A 15,209-nucleotide genomic window follows, 5' to 3' on the forward strand; every position below is an offset into this window, starting at 1 on the left:
TCTGTAGGAAAAATGAAGTCCAACAAATGTCTCTCTGTAAACCAGCAAGACTAAAAATCCTTTTTCCAAAGAGAGACCAGAAATCATTTGAGAGTCAGCTCCCTTCAAATCCACACAAAGGGAAGACAGCAAGTACCGAACCTTTTGCGTGTTTCAGGAGGGCTGAAGCCCTAGTCTCATTTTGTGAGGTGCAAATGACTGTGGAGGGGAATTAAAGGAGGCAAAACACATCTTTTTTTTAATTTCACAAGCCTTCCATTCAGAAAATGAACCACAACCAGTAGATCTGCTACATTATCATAAGTAAAAATGAACGTGGATTACAAAGGAGAAAAAACTTTGTACAAAAAACCTTAAAAATCCAACAGCAACTTTGAACTGTTTGTAAGTACAAAAAAATTCCATGCAAAGTCGAGTGCAACTGCCCGAATGTGGAAATCCCCTGAACAAGATGGCAACAGCCTCGCTGTGTGAAGTTGTGGCTCTCCCTAGAAACAAACACCGACACCGACTCGGAAGGGACTATGTGGATCAGCGGCCACTAGGCCTAGCTAAGGTTTGCATTGGCAACGCTTCTCAGGGGGGTCAATAAGAACTGAACATACATCAACAGAAATCGCCTGGTCCTAGTCTACTGCATACTCTTGAAACGTCCATCCATCGTCGTCCTACACCTGTGGCCTTTCTTCTCTTGGCATCATGTCTCGTTCATTGTTGTTGGCAACGTGTTCTAAAATGGACTCACTCACAAACTGCAGCTTGCATCAATAACTTAGTCACATGCATCATCTATTCTAGCACAGCTAAGGGGTAAGGGCCTAAGGTGGTGCAAAGGAACCATCGGGGACTTACGAGACAAAGCGAAAAGCAGCTAAGGGGGGTGGGGGGAATGGAAGCACCATGCTTTAAGGTGAGAATGGTACGAAAGCACAACGGTGAGGCTAGTAGTTCCAAGCAAACACACCACGCTATGACGACTTCTTTCTATGCGAAAATTAAACCATGAGAGAAAAGAAGACAATTTTTTTTTCTTCATTAGCACCGAATAAAACTGTGGGTTCAACAACACGGACATAGAAGGGAAATCAGGTTATTTCCACATGCCTTCCTTCTGGCTTTTCCAGCCGAGCTCATCCAAGACTGGTGATATTGGAGCGACCACCAGGGGGAGCCACAATGCGATGCCCAGTGCGACGGGGGTTGCTGTCATCTACCTGCGCACCTGTAGAACAGCAAGCCCAAAGGAAAGGAGAGAGTTAATGGCGTCTGCTTCTTTAGAGCATTTCCATCCCACTCTGGTGGTGGAGAGTGCCCTCAAGACATAGCCGACTTATGGCAATCCCTGGTGGGGTTTTCATGGCAAGAGACTGACAGAGGTGGTTTGCCATTGCCTGCCTGTGCAACCCTGGTCTTCGCTGGAGGTCTCCCATCCAATTACTAACCAAGGCTGACCCTGCTTAGCTTCTGAGATCCAATAAGATCAGGCTCACCGGAGCTATCCAGGTCAGGGCTCTATCCCACTGTACAATGAAGGAAAAAAACCTTACTCCTAACAAGTACCAAAGCAATCGGAATTCACAAAAAGAAAAGGAAAACTGGGCTGTACTTACCTGTAACAGTTGTGCATTGAAGTTTTCTGTGCAGGCATACATGGGACTGCGCATGTGCAGGCCTGCTGATCAGTCAGTTTCTGTAGCTTTAAATCTGCAAAGGAGGCGCCCTCCCCTCCCAGAGCACCTGCCACCCAAACAGCCCACGCTCCAGGAGGGGCGGCGCCTCAACCCTCCATTTCTCCTGAGCCTCCGCACTTTCCAAGGTGTGTAGTGAAAAGGGCACAGCGGGGCAGGACAGAAGGTATGTGTGCCGGCACAGAAGACTTCAATGAACAACTGTTACCTGCAACCTTCTTTTCATTGCCACTCTTCTGTGCAGTCCCACATGGGAGGTTAGCAAGCTGCTTACCCCTGGAGGAGGGGTGAGGCTCTTCACAAGAACAAAGACGGGTGCCCTCTTCCCATATTTAAAGCTACAGAACCCTTTTGATGGCAACGTGTGCACACCAGGGACTACACAGAAGACGAACAATGAATCACGAATTATATTTACATGCCATATAAACCGGGGACAGATGAAGAGCTAAACAGTGAATTAAAATTGGCAAGCAGTCATCAAAAATCACATCAGCGTAACTCAAATCCAGATGAAAACCAGTAAAAAGCATCAACCAACAAAGCAGGCAAAGCAGAGTAAAAGAAGGGATAAGCCTGGGGAAGTAAACAAGTCTTCTTCCAGCAAGAGGAAGACAGCGAACCCAGCATCAGGCAACCCCTTAGGTGTGGGAATCCCAGGTTTGGGTGCCACAACAGAGAAGGCTCTGCTCCTAGTTGCCGCAAGCCTTCACACCAAGAAAGTAGCACAGTCTCCAATGATGACCTCAATGGACAAACGTAAGGGGGAAATGGCCCTGTAGACCTTTGCATTTTCATTTATACCTTTAGTGGCACCAGCTATCGCAAAAGCTAAATACGGGTGATATTTTAATAAACTTTTAATAAACTTTTAACTTGTCCAAAGTGAAGAGAGTCCGGCTTCCTGAAAAATGGATGTGAGGAAGCCTGCCCTATCGCATAGGTCTGGAAGGCAAGAGGTGCTACCATGGACCCTGGCTCCCCACTGCAACTATCAGCTGCTATTTTGATACAGCACTACCAGAGTTACGGGATCATCTCCAGCAAAGCCATGCGGGTTCCCCTGTGCAGTTCTCTTTTGCTAACCGGAAGGGGGTGTCTTGTGGCCAGCCCCCAGGCCTGTACATACAACACCCATCCACCTCACCCAACTCCCTTCCCATTCCAAGTCAGCAATGCTTACTATCTATTGCACCAAACCAGCGGAGGGATTGCTTTGAATCCGCGTGTTCTCTGTCAACAATACACTGCTCCAAAGGGGGTTTTGTGATGAACAGAAGTGGTTGCATTGCTTCACCTGATAAGCTAAAATTAGACTGGTGGAGGTTCCTGATTGGCGGAGGCTGGTTTTTGGCGGGAGACGATTTAGTAGAAGGTGCAGGAGTTGCATATTTTGGCGTTGCTGGGACTTCGTAGACTGGCCCATCGTACATTCCTCTGGATACTCCTTGTAATCCTGTTACCTACAATATCATAAACAAACATTCAAAGATACGAAAATATATGTGAGCTCTATAGACAGCTTTGGATGCCTGCCCACAGGTTGACAGGAAAGAGTGAGGAGTGAGTGAGCACTTACAGGTGCTACTGGACTCTTGGGCCATCGTCACACGGCCATAAATTAGCGCCAAACTAGCGCCATCTCCCACTGAATGCTCACCTTATTCTGGCTCTCTTGTGATTTCGCCATTCTCCCCAATTCACGCTTTGTGACTCTTTATGTCATCTTTATCCACTTCCATGTGAATGCCCTGGATCGACTGTGAACACTTTGCAACACCAAAACACTCACTCTCCCCGATCATCTGTCTCACCTAACACTGATTCTCCTGCCCTACACTCCCACAAACCCCAGCGCAACCCACAATTAAGCCTCAAAGTATTTTTTTTTAAAAAAGGGCAGCCTTATAGCACTATAACGCTATAGCGCTATTCTGCCATGGGTGGGAAACCTCTGCTACCTATCATGGTTGGCTTTTGGGTTGGCCCAGCACAACATTGGTATAATAGAAGAGTGATATAACGCAAATATGCGGAAAAATTTTTTTTAAAGGGGGGTGGGATTTTTAGGGCACCATTTCTGGAGGCACTTTGACTGACAGTCAAATTGCGCTTTTCCCTTTTAATGTGACTGACTGGAAGCGCAAGCAGTCGTCAAAAGATGGGAGAATCCGTTCTAATAACAATAACAGAAGAAACGATTTCTAGTGCAAAACGGACGAAATAAGGGCCCGTGTGACGACGGCCATGCTCTTTTTTACTGCGGCAGACACCCGTCTTGATCTATCACCAGGGAAGAATGAATAAGACACAACTTCTGCTGCTACTTCCAGCTCTTATGCCAAAAGATACTGTGTACTGTATAATCTGTATAATCTGTATACTGTATATACTGTATGATATTACTGTATAATCATTCTTAGCCCAGAAGGGATGATCAAGGAGAAGAGCCCACTCCTTATCGGTCTTCAGAAAGCATTGCAAAGCAGGTTCCTTTCAGAGGACTTTTGCTTTGTGGCATGATATTTGTGTGCTTTTACAACATCTGCTCAGCTGTGACTTTTTTGCTGCTTGGAAAATAGTTGCGGATTTTTATAAAATGTCTAGTGGATATTTGCCTCTGTTAGGGAGAAAGGAGGGACATAAATGTTTGAAATACTTGAGTAATGGTGTTTCATAAGTACCTAAAAACTGTTGCTTCCAATGAAAATATGATGCCATACAATATAACACAAAGAGTTTAAAGAACCTCAAGCCACAGAGCCCTGACTGTAGGGGAGAATGTGGCTCTTGCCAAACGGAATTAGAAATATGAAGTGCTTGGATTTTTTTCCCATTCTATGGAAAGAAAAGGGGGCTTTCTCCACAAAAAAATTGGAAATGTACAGCTAAGTCAGAATGCACAAGGGAATCATTTAGCATATTTATGAAATTTAAAAGTATAAAACACCTTAGTTTTTGATAAGCAAAATTTCAAATATACTCAATAATAGTTATAGACTTCTGCTTGCTGATTTCACACACACACACACTCCCCGCTTAATTTTAACCATCTGAGAGGTAGTAATAAGTTGAAAAAGGAAGTGTAGATTTATAGTAAATGAAAAAAAAAGTACTAATTGGACAGAAACTCTGTCCTAGCAACATATTGCATTATCCTACACACCATAGCATATTATCTGTGGACAAAATTAGTAACATTTAAACAACAAACATATCCTTGAAAATGTGCTGTCTAAACAATTTACCCAAGAACTGTCATTATCTAAGACTGTAAACTGCCGTACATAAAAAGTTTTTATGCTACACATTTTGAGTGAGTAAAATGTTATCTATCTATCTATGTATCTATGTATCTATCTATCTAGGGCTTTTTTCCTAGGAAAAGAGGTGGTAGAACTCAGTGGGTTGCCAGGAGTGTGGTGCCCCTGGTACCACATGCACGCACCCAAAGTGCGCACACGCTCCTAGGACCACACAATGACATCACTTTGGGTCAGCTGGAACAAGGAGGGAGTTTTTTAAAGTTTTAATCGCCCTCAGCGAAAATGGTCACATGGCCAGTGCCCCCACCCCCTGATCTCCAGAAAAAGGGGAGTTTAGATTGCCTTCCATGCCAAAAGAGCGGCGCGGAGGGCAATCTAAACTCCCCTCTGCCCGGAGATCAGGGGGCGGGGCCACCAGCCATGTGACCATTTTCAAGAGGTGCTGGAACTCTGTTCCACCGCATTCCGGCTGGAAAAAAGCCCTCTATCTATCTATCTATCTATCTATCTATCTATCTATCTATCTATCTATCTATCTATCTATCTATCTATCTATCTATCTATCTATCTATCTATCTATCTATCTATCTATCTATCTATCTATTTATCTATCTATCTATCTATAACTGCTCATATGGCTATTGCCTTAAGCAGAAATTAAAATGGGAAGAACCTTACTTAATATCATATGTCTCTGATGTTTAATTATTGCCCCTATATATTTTGCCACAGAAAGAGTAGTGCTATCTTTAAATTATAGCAGGATTTAAGTCCAGTAGCACCTTAGAGATCAACAATATTTTTGGGGAGTGAGCTTTTGAGAGTCAAAGCTCCTTTCTTCTTTTGACTCTCAAAAGCTCCTACCCTGAAAATCTTGTTGGTCTCTAAGATGCCACCGAACTCAAAGCCTGCTATTCTACTGCAGACCAACATAGCTACCAACCTGAAACTATGTTTTAAAGTATTTCCCTGTTTTTGAAAGAAAAATATTTCGAAGAGGTTTGGAAAGTTTTTTCTCCAAAATTTCCAGTTTTTGTTGCAAAAATTTAAAATTGAAACTGCTGTTGGGTGTGCGGGGGAGGGAGGAAGGTAGACTTTTTCCTTCAGATTTTTTCCACCAAGCCTTCACACCTCTCAAGGAGAATATATTTCTTCCCACACCTTTGCACAAAGTGGGGGAGGAAGTGTATACTTGTTCACATTTCCTTTGCCACCCTGTTTCGGCTGACCATCAGAAACAAACATCTATTACCCTCAAATAAACAGTGGACATTTTTGTGCCTGGAGCAATACAAAAAAGCTAGCATAGATATTTTATTTATTTTTTAAAAATATTTATATCTTGCCTTTCCTCATGGCTTAGTGTAGCTTACAAATCATAATTTAAAACATTACAATTTAAAAGCAATAGACTAACGCCCTCCCATGGCTGCCATTTATACCTATGAAGGTAAAAGGTAAAGGTAGTCCTCTGTGCAAGCACCGAGTCATTACTGCCCACAGGGGGACATCGCATCACGATGTTTTCTTGGCAGACTTTTTACGGGGTGGTTTGCCATTGCCTTCCCCAGTCATCTATGCTTTACCCCCAGGAAACTGGGTACTCATTTTACCGACTTCGGAAGGATGGAAGGCTGAGTCAACCTTGAGCCGGCTACCTGAACCCAGCTTCTGCCAGGATTGAACTCGGGTCGTGAACAGAGCTTGGGCTGCAGTACTGCCACTTACCACTCTGCGCCACGAGGCTCCATACCTATGAAAGCCCTGGTGAATAAAATGCACTTGCAGTGCCTACCCAAGATTTCTAAATACGGCACCCCTCTCACCTCTTCAGGAAATCCCACAAAGTAGAATCTAAGATGGGAAAGAAACAGGTTCTGATTGACGGCAGGCAGGATACTTCAAAGGTCATAACCAGCACCATGAATTGGACTTGGAAACAAACTGGCAGCCAGTATAGCTGTTTTCAGATGGGCAAGATATATTCCCACAGACTAGCCCCAACTTCAATTTCTGCATTGTCTTCACGGGCAGCCCAACACAGGGCATATTAGAGTAACCCAAACACAAGTTTACAAAAGCAGAGATCAAATCAGCTGAGTTTCAGGAAGGAGAAAATGGGCAAAGGAAGCAGGTCTGCTCAGAATCCTATGCATGTGTATTGAATGAGGCTTACTCCCAGGAAACAGTTCTTAGGATTGTACTGTAAATGTAGTTAATAGAAGGTGCTCTTAGCCACGACTACAGCAATTATCCAGAATTCATTTCTACAAGTGCTCAGTTGGCACTTTCCATTTTTTTTACTTTACTGCATAAAGGGTAATTTACTTTGTCCTGTGTGTAAAAAAATAAAGGCGACTGCATTTCTATCCTATTCAGAGATCTGCTATGAACAGAAGTCAGAAAATCTTAAGAAAAAAATGCACCATTTAAATGTCAATATTTCCCATTCTGAATTCCAAATCCAGATCTACGTCTCCAGTTTTCCCAATGAATTATATTGTATCTTGGGATTTATCTGGTAGGAGAGTTTTTTACTCAAAGTCTGTTGAGGGAAAATCTCGTTGATACTCAAAACAAGCCCCCATGAGATGAACAGCCAGCTGATTCTCTATTAACTTGCCCATCACAAGCCTCTCCTGTAAGTAAATTACTTTCTGCTTTTTGAAGCTTTTAGGAAAAAACTACTAGTTTTGAAATAAAAGAACCCCTAGGGAAACTCCTCTCTCTGTAAAACGGTACAGAAAAACCAGCAGATGCTCACAAAGGATAAAATGCATTAAATGTTTTCGTTTTAGAAATCTGAATAAGATTGTATACTATATTGTTATATATTGAATATAAGGCTATAAGATGGAAAATGGTCAAATATTAATGATGAGGTAGATTGCATGATACGGAAACTTTGCATAAAGTTAAGATAAATAGAAATGATCTGCATAGAAGCATTAGACCATATTAAGACGGAGACCGCTCCTTTTGACCTTTAGTTGATCCAAAATTGAATTGTGAGTAGGTAAAAGAACGTATTTAGTTTGGGAAGGTAAATGTGAAAATACACAGTAGCTGGAATAGTAGCTGTAATCTTCACTTTAACATTGATGAGCTCTGATTAAGATATGTTTTGTGTACTCTGTATTTTAATAACTCTTGTAGTACGACGTCTTACTGTTCCTTTGACTCTGTAACCCCCCCTCTTTTTTCTGTACTCCTCTTTATTCTGAATATATATATATATATATATATATATATATATATATATATATATATATATATATATATATATATATATATAAAAGAACCTGCAGATGCTGGTGATGCCTCTGCGCATAGCCACTAGAGGGAGCTATAACAACAGCAACGCTTTCCCTTATTTATTTGCTTGCTGCAAGAGGATATTTTGCTAAAATCCAGGCCGAATTCTAGTTAAATGGTTGGTAGAGATTCTCTGCAGTCCTAAATGGCACCATAAAAGGATAGTAACAAGGCAGGAGATGCCAGCAGGAGGCCCGGTGGGTCATACGAGAGACCCATTGGTTCCTCTTTCACCCAAAGACTTCCCATCGAACTGCGGGTTCCGAAGTCTGGCTAGACAGGGATATTAAAGCGGGTAAGAAAATAAACAAAGCTGTTTGTCAACTACACAATGTTACACACAAGCCTACCTTACTCCTAATTTTGATGCGCTGATAAAGGTACTCAGGGAAAGGCTTCCGGGGAATGAATCGGCCCATTCCTTTATTTACATGGAGATTTCCATCCTCAAACACAATCTTCCCTTGGCTAATGACTATGAGAGGCGCTCCATGGCATTCCATGCCTTCGAAGATATTATATTCAACAGCCTGAGGAGAAAAACGTGCTGTTTAGTCTCATACTTATTTACAGAAATATTAATCATACTGGGGAAGGGATAAAACCCTCACTCGTTCTGATACCTTCATTTTTAATAGGCGTGTGGACAAATTAAACCAAAAATTATGAGCCCTTGAGTTAAAAGGTTGGTTTTTTAAAAAAAAAATATTCTAGGTAAGAAACTAAAAATAATATTGAGCACATCATCTTTCGGTTCCTTTTGCCAACCACTCTGCTTTGCTACCTTGAATATGAAGGACACAGGCCAAATTCTGAAGAACATGAAACCTGCTCTGTCAGCATTGAGGGGTTTATACTTGGTGTTTCTTGAACAGCATCCCACCCTGCTGAACAAGGTACTTTACAGTTCCAAAAACAGTCTGTAAACAAGGATTTGCCCTTCCAGAGGAAGACTCACGCCTTCCCCTGGCTATAGGGTAGCCAATCTCCGGGTGGATCCTAGAGTTCTCTCAGAATTACAACTGGGAGCTCCAGACTATTTATTTATTTTAACACATTTATATGCTGCCTTTCCAGCCAAAAATAGGGTCCCGAAGGTGGTGACCAATAAATATTAAAGCATATACAACATATAAACACACACACACACATACACACACATACAACCAGGGAGAAGGTCAATGAGAGTTTACCGAGGATACGCCAAACAAAACAGTCTAGAGAGATCCGTTCCCCTGAACAAAATGGCAGCTTAAGAAAACAGACTCTATGGTATACCATAGATTCTAAGTGAAACCCCTCCCCACATTTCCCCCTCCACAGACACTGTATCTCCAGTAACTTCCCAAGCCAGAACGAGCATCCTGCCAGGCTACCTCAAGCCCTTCTTCGGCATGGTCACTAAAACCAAACACAGAATCCCCCTTGATTGCACGGGACTCTGCAGATCCATGACGTTGCCGAAAAGCGGCAAGGAAGGGCCCAACCTGGATCGAGATCAGGAGAAAATACTTTATACCCTGGGAAGGGAAAAGGCAGGCATGACACAGGCAGCCACCAAGGCAATGTTAACCCCTGCTATTCCAGAGCCCTTAGTCCGTATTACTGCTTCATGCGCACAGATCCCAAACATTCCAGACTTCCTTTGGCCCTAAAGAGGCTGCACTAAAAGTCAAGCAAGAGATAAAGGAGAGTTGCTGTTTTATTTATTCACTGTAGTAAAAAAAATGCAGTGATCTATAATAAACAATCCAGTGGAAGTATATTTTGCGTTTCTGCCCTTCTACGACTACTGGGACTGAGAGCCAAACTACAAGTGACGTCTTACACAGGTTGGACACTAGTCGGCTTCCCTCAAGTTTTGATGGGAAATGTAGGCGCCCTGGTTTTACAGCTTGGCTCTCCATTACAGCTGCAAGACCAGGATGCCTACATTTCCCATCAAAACTTGAGGGAAGCCAGCTAGTGTCCAACCTGTGTAAGACGTCACTTTTAGTTTGGCTCTCAGGCTGTGTTTATTATGCCTCCTTCTGATGCCCAAATATATGTAGAGTAAGAACAGTGGCAGGATCAGTACAGGCCTTCTGAACATTACTGGCCAGAAGCAGTGTTCAAACATTAGCAGGGGCATGCAAACAATGCCGCAGGCTGGAGTTTTCCAGGAACGGTCTCCATGAACCACATAAGCAACAATGCCTCGGCACCAGACTCTGTCCCCCACTTACCGACTTGTGGCTTTTGGCTGTGATCGTCTTCCCCTTCTCCGGGTCCCAGATCACAATATCAGCATCAGAGCCCACCGCAATCCTGCCCTTTCGTGGATACAGGTTAAAGATTTTGGCTGCGCTGGTACTGGTAACTGCCACAAACTGGTTCTCGTCCATTTTACCTGTGGACTAAAATCAATTTTCCATGATTAACAAATTTTAGAATGAAAACGTGCTAGCTAACATATTTAAAAATTATTTATTTATAGTCCACCTTTCTCACTGAGACGCAAGGCAGATTACATAGTGAAAGTCAATGTGCTCAATAGGATAAGACATCTAATAAGCAAAGGACTAGAATTACAGAAATCTGAAACAACACATAATGTATTAGACGTATGTTTAACAATGCAGAAAATGGTATTATGTAAGTAGAAAAAATGCAGTAAAAGGAAAATAATACATACAGCAAACATAATACATCTTATACACAGCAATACAGTCCACAGTCCTGTTTCCTTTATAAAACTGCCTTTCTGAACAATTCCGTTTTAATATAACCTGACTACCTTTATAGAAATGCCCTCCAGAACAACTGTTTATATAGGCTGCAAAATGCCAGCAGCACGGGAGCCTTCCTGACCATTTCAGGTATGCCGTATTTCAAGGTGGGAGACACAATAAAGGTTGCCAATCTTGCCCATTTGCAAGGTAACACCTGCAGAAGCAGCACGCCTGCAGATACGAAGGTCTAAGGCCATGACGCGCTTTGTATGTGATATCCAGTATCTTGAATAGAACCTGGTAGCTGATGCACAGCCAACAGGGTGACTGCAGAATGGGATTAATATGCATGATCCATCTAGCTCCTCCTAATAAACCAAGCTACAGCATTTTATACCAAATGGACTCTCTGAGTTGACTAGGGCAGGGGTGGTGGTGGTGGTGGCAAAGTGCATTACAATAGTCTAGTCTTAATGTTACTGTGGCATGGATCCAGGTGGCCAAGTCAAAGCAGGGAGGCATCTTCTAGGCTAAATGAAACTGGAAGAAAGTGTTTTTGCAGCCATGCTAAATGCCTAGGTTCTTAACTGAGTCACCAAGCGTCAGCAGAACCCTACGAAAAGTGGGAGGCACTATGGCCCTTAAGGGGAAATCTTAGAAGCAACACAGATTTCAGAAGCCTCCATCAGCAAGACAGCAAGCTGCCAAGGCTGTTTCCCAAAACACGCTTGAAATCTTTAACACCAGATCACCACACCTGGCACATGCCAAGAGATGGTGAAAGAAACCACTTGAGCTAGAGGAGCAGATCTGTGCCAACCCGGTTGGCCAAGGGTCCCGCAGTAGTTAATGCAAAGACTGTCTGGACCAGTTGCTGAGCTTACGAGGTTGGCCAGCCTGGACGGTAGTATGGATATCCAACTGGAGGAGGCAAGACAGACACACAGGAACTCTTGGAGTGGTGAGAGGCATGTCTATGAGATGCTGGTGCTGAAGGGTGGGAGGAGGAGGATAGGACAGAGGAAGTGCAATCGCGTGAGTGCAGGATTGGGTAAATGGAACCCAATGGGCAGCGGCATGAGCAGCACAGCACTCACGGGGTTGGGCAAGGGAGAAAGGGCAGGCAGCACAGGGACTGGGCACAGAACCACTACAGCCTGTGGAAGTATGCAGAACTGAGCCCTGCCCAGGACACCTCCCCAGCTTGGGCCTGCACTGGCATGAACCCATCCTTGGAACTACCCAAGACCAATTCCTGGGGTTGGGGCACACTCCCAGCCATGTGCGAGGGTCCTACCAGCCGCAGGGCAAGGGAGCAGGCCCCTGTGACCTATGTGCATAATGGCTTGCATGAAGTCATCCACCTCCTTTGAGCATAAGCAGAGCCTGTGCAAAAATTCCAAACAGTGGGAAGAACACATCAGTGGGCGGTTTGTTCCTGCCCCACCCCCATAGGTAGGCCCTACCTGCAGGTGTGAAATCTTAACCAGATCGGAGCACTTGGAACAAAACTCCCAAGTGACACGTTAATGTTTGCGTTGGAAGTTCAGCCTGTGTCGTGTATGCCAGCACCCATGCCATTATTGTGTTCTGCATTTTGTACTGAATCATATATCCCAAAGTTGTATCCTATGCACTTTATACAGGTCACTGGAGGGCGTCTAAACTGCTAATACTAATTTCCAGGGAAGCCGGTGGCCTCTTTGTTATCTCTACGACATATGCGCTTTCATTTCTGAGTGGCCTTGAACGGCCAAAGCTGCAGCTGTGTGCTGAATTGTATCTTTTCACAGAAGGGAATGATTTCACTCTGTACTTTGTCTAGACTAAACTGCCTTATTCCCGTGTAATTTTCTGGGCTTCCATGCCTAAATGCTATCAGCCCAATGGGCGGGAGAATGCTCCCTATAATTACTAGTGCTGTCATTTGAATAATCACTTCTGCCAACTTATACCTTTGAGTGAATACCTGAACAGTATGGATCTCTAAATAAAGTTTTCTTCAACCAATGCACCTGCTTGCTTGCTGTGAGGGACTTGGGGATCTAACTGCCAGGGACTGACACCCTAGGATTGACAGCCTGTTCCAAAATATACAAGGAGAAAAGAAATGTTACCGTTACATTGTTCCTCCAGTCATACAGGAAACACTGAATCATGGGATCAATGGGATCCAGGCTGCAGGAGGGGGAGTCAGGCAAAATTCGAGAGCACAGGACATCCTGGGCTCCATGCAAGTGATGGAATGGCTTGTGGGGGGGGGCAGAGGGGATCTTTGTCTGAGGTGGGCTCTCCACAGTACTGGAGTGGACCAGTCATACAGCAGACGCCAGATCCATGGCACCCCCCTCCTCATGATTGGCCTCACCGGCATCTGATGGTTGGGAGACTGCCTGATTTTTACAGGCACAAGCAGCTATTGCACGCCTGGGAGCATATTTGAAGAGCACCACGTTTGCAGCCAATGAACTCTTAGCAAACCTCCTAAAACAGGGCTTTTGTTTACAAGAGTTCTGTCTGTTCATGTTTCAAAAATGTTGTTTGCTTGTTTTTCTCCTCCAACAGAGATCTCCCAATCCCCTAACTTCTAATGCCAATTAAGACATTCATTCGAGATGCTAATTTAGATCCAGTCTAACTACAGGACATGTTGTATGTCAATCAAATTATGCTGCAAGAAATCTCCACAGAATGAATCGCCACAGCACCAGGAAAGGAAAATGAACTGGCTGTCAGGTGTTTCTGGGGAGACAGAGGTCCCCAGCACCCCACTCAAAAGCCTTCACTGCATGAAAAGAAGCAGGCTTCAGTTAAGAAAAGAGAGTCAGAAGAAGATCCTAAAATCCTAAAAGAAGGAAGAGCCCACCACAAGTCTCACTTGGGAGCCCTACTGAGGAAGCCTCCGGAACTAAATCCTACATCTTTCTAGATGGCGCTCTCCTGAGGTACTTTGAAGACACACAAGTGCAAAACACTCAGAGAGGCCTACCATTAACACATTTGATTTATATACCACCGTTCAGGGCAACTTAACACCCACCCAGAACGGTTTGCAAAGTGTGTTATTATTACCCTCATGACAACCACCCTGTGAGGTGGGTGAGGCTGAGAGAGCTGTGACTGAACCAAGGTCACTCATCTCGCGTCAAGGGGAGGAGCGGGGAATCAAAACCGGTTTTCCAGATGAGAGTCCTGCCGCTCTTAACCACTACACCAAACTGGAAGTGACTTATTTATTGTTACACTTTCCTTTGAGAATCTTGAACTGGCTTCCATACTGAGGGGGGGGGGTCTTCCAAGAGTCTCCCATCCAGCTTACTGATCTAGTCTACAACACCATCAGGTATTCTGAAACCATTTATTGGGACCACAGAGACACAGATTCAAATCCATAATAAGCTATGAAGCTCACTGGATATCCACTGGCAAAACCCACTACTCTCTCTCAGTCTAACCTACAAAGGTTCATATATAATAAATACACAAAAAGTTGTGTCTGTGATAGCCATGCCTTTCAAATTCATCCTGAGTCTGAACAATCATGTGAGAGGAAGATAAAAGAGCCGGGGAAGGCAAGCCTACCTGCTGGCCCAGGTCCCTCTGGCTTCCGTGACCCAGCTAAGAACAAGATTTGAAGTCTCTCAGCTGTGCTCCACAAACTTACCACACACTTATTCCAGACCACGGTCATTCTCTCTTCAATTCCATTAACACCTTCTGGGATCAGCGTAAAATTGTCTTTCCCAACTGCCTTCTGGGCTGTGCTGTACGTACAGTGGCCGCTGCCCGTCAGCTGCAGGTCACCACTAAAAGAATTCACATGAGGAATATTTGAACTGGCAGCAAGAGCGGTTGTGGGCCAAAGACAAATAAAAAAAATACACTCTCTTCACATCTCCTGTTTGCAGTGCCCTACACTGCCCTTGCCTCTCCTTTTATTCACACACTGAAAGCACAACTTTCATAGTGACTTAACTTCATCTCTCCGGGGATTTACAATATGCAGCTATTTTAAAACTGATTCCGTGCCCCATTAGAGCCAAACCAGATGCTATGAGGGAAAATTCTGAAAAGACATTAGAAGGTTCCAGGCTTAATGCTAGTATTATTGAAAAGCAGCCACAGGAGGCTGCCAGTGAGTATACAAATGGGGTGGTGGTGATACTGCTCTACTTAACTCTCTCCCTTCTGCCTTTTTTCCCATTCAGAATCAGCCCCTTCATATTATA

General features: G+C 43.9%; 1 protein-coding gene across 1 annotated transcript in view; it reads right to left on the reverse strand.

The window, feature by feature from the left end:
- Positions 1-228: 228 nt before the first annotated feature.
- CRMP1 (collapsin response mediator protein 1) overlaps positions 229-15,209 on the reverse strand; it is a 43,755-nt gene continuing 28,774 nt past the window's right edge. The window contains exons 10-14 of the mRNA XM_054999197.1: positions 14,645-14,786; positions 10,495-10,665; positions 8,620-8,799; positions 2,986-3,151; positions 229-1,222 (exon numbers count right to left, since the gene is read on the reverse strand). Coding sequence (XP_054855172.1) covers positions 1,131-1,222; positions 2,986-3,151; positions 8,620-8,799; positions 10,495-10,665; positions 14,645-14,786 — 751 coding nt within the window. The 3' untranslated portion in view covers positions 229-1,130. The remainder of the gene's footprint in view (positions 1,223-2,985; positions 3,152-8,619; positions 8,800-10,494; positions 10,666-14,644; positions 14,787-15,209) is intronic.

This window comes from Eublepharis macularius, chromosome 15, assembly GCF_028583425.1.
Source record: "Eublepharis macularius isolate TG4126 chromosome 15, MPM_Emac_v1.0, whole genome shotgun sequence".
Taxonomy (NCBI): Eukaryota; Metazoa; Chordata; class Lepidosauria; order Squamata; family Eublepharidae; genus Eublepharis; species Eublepharis macularius.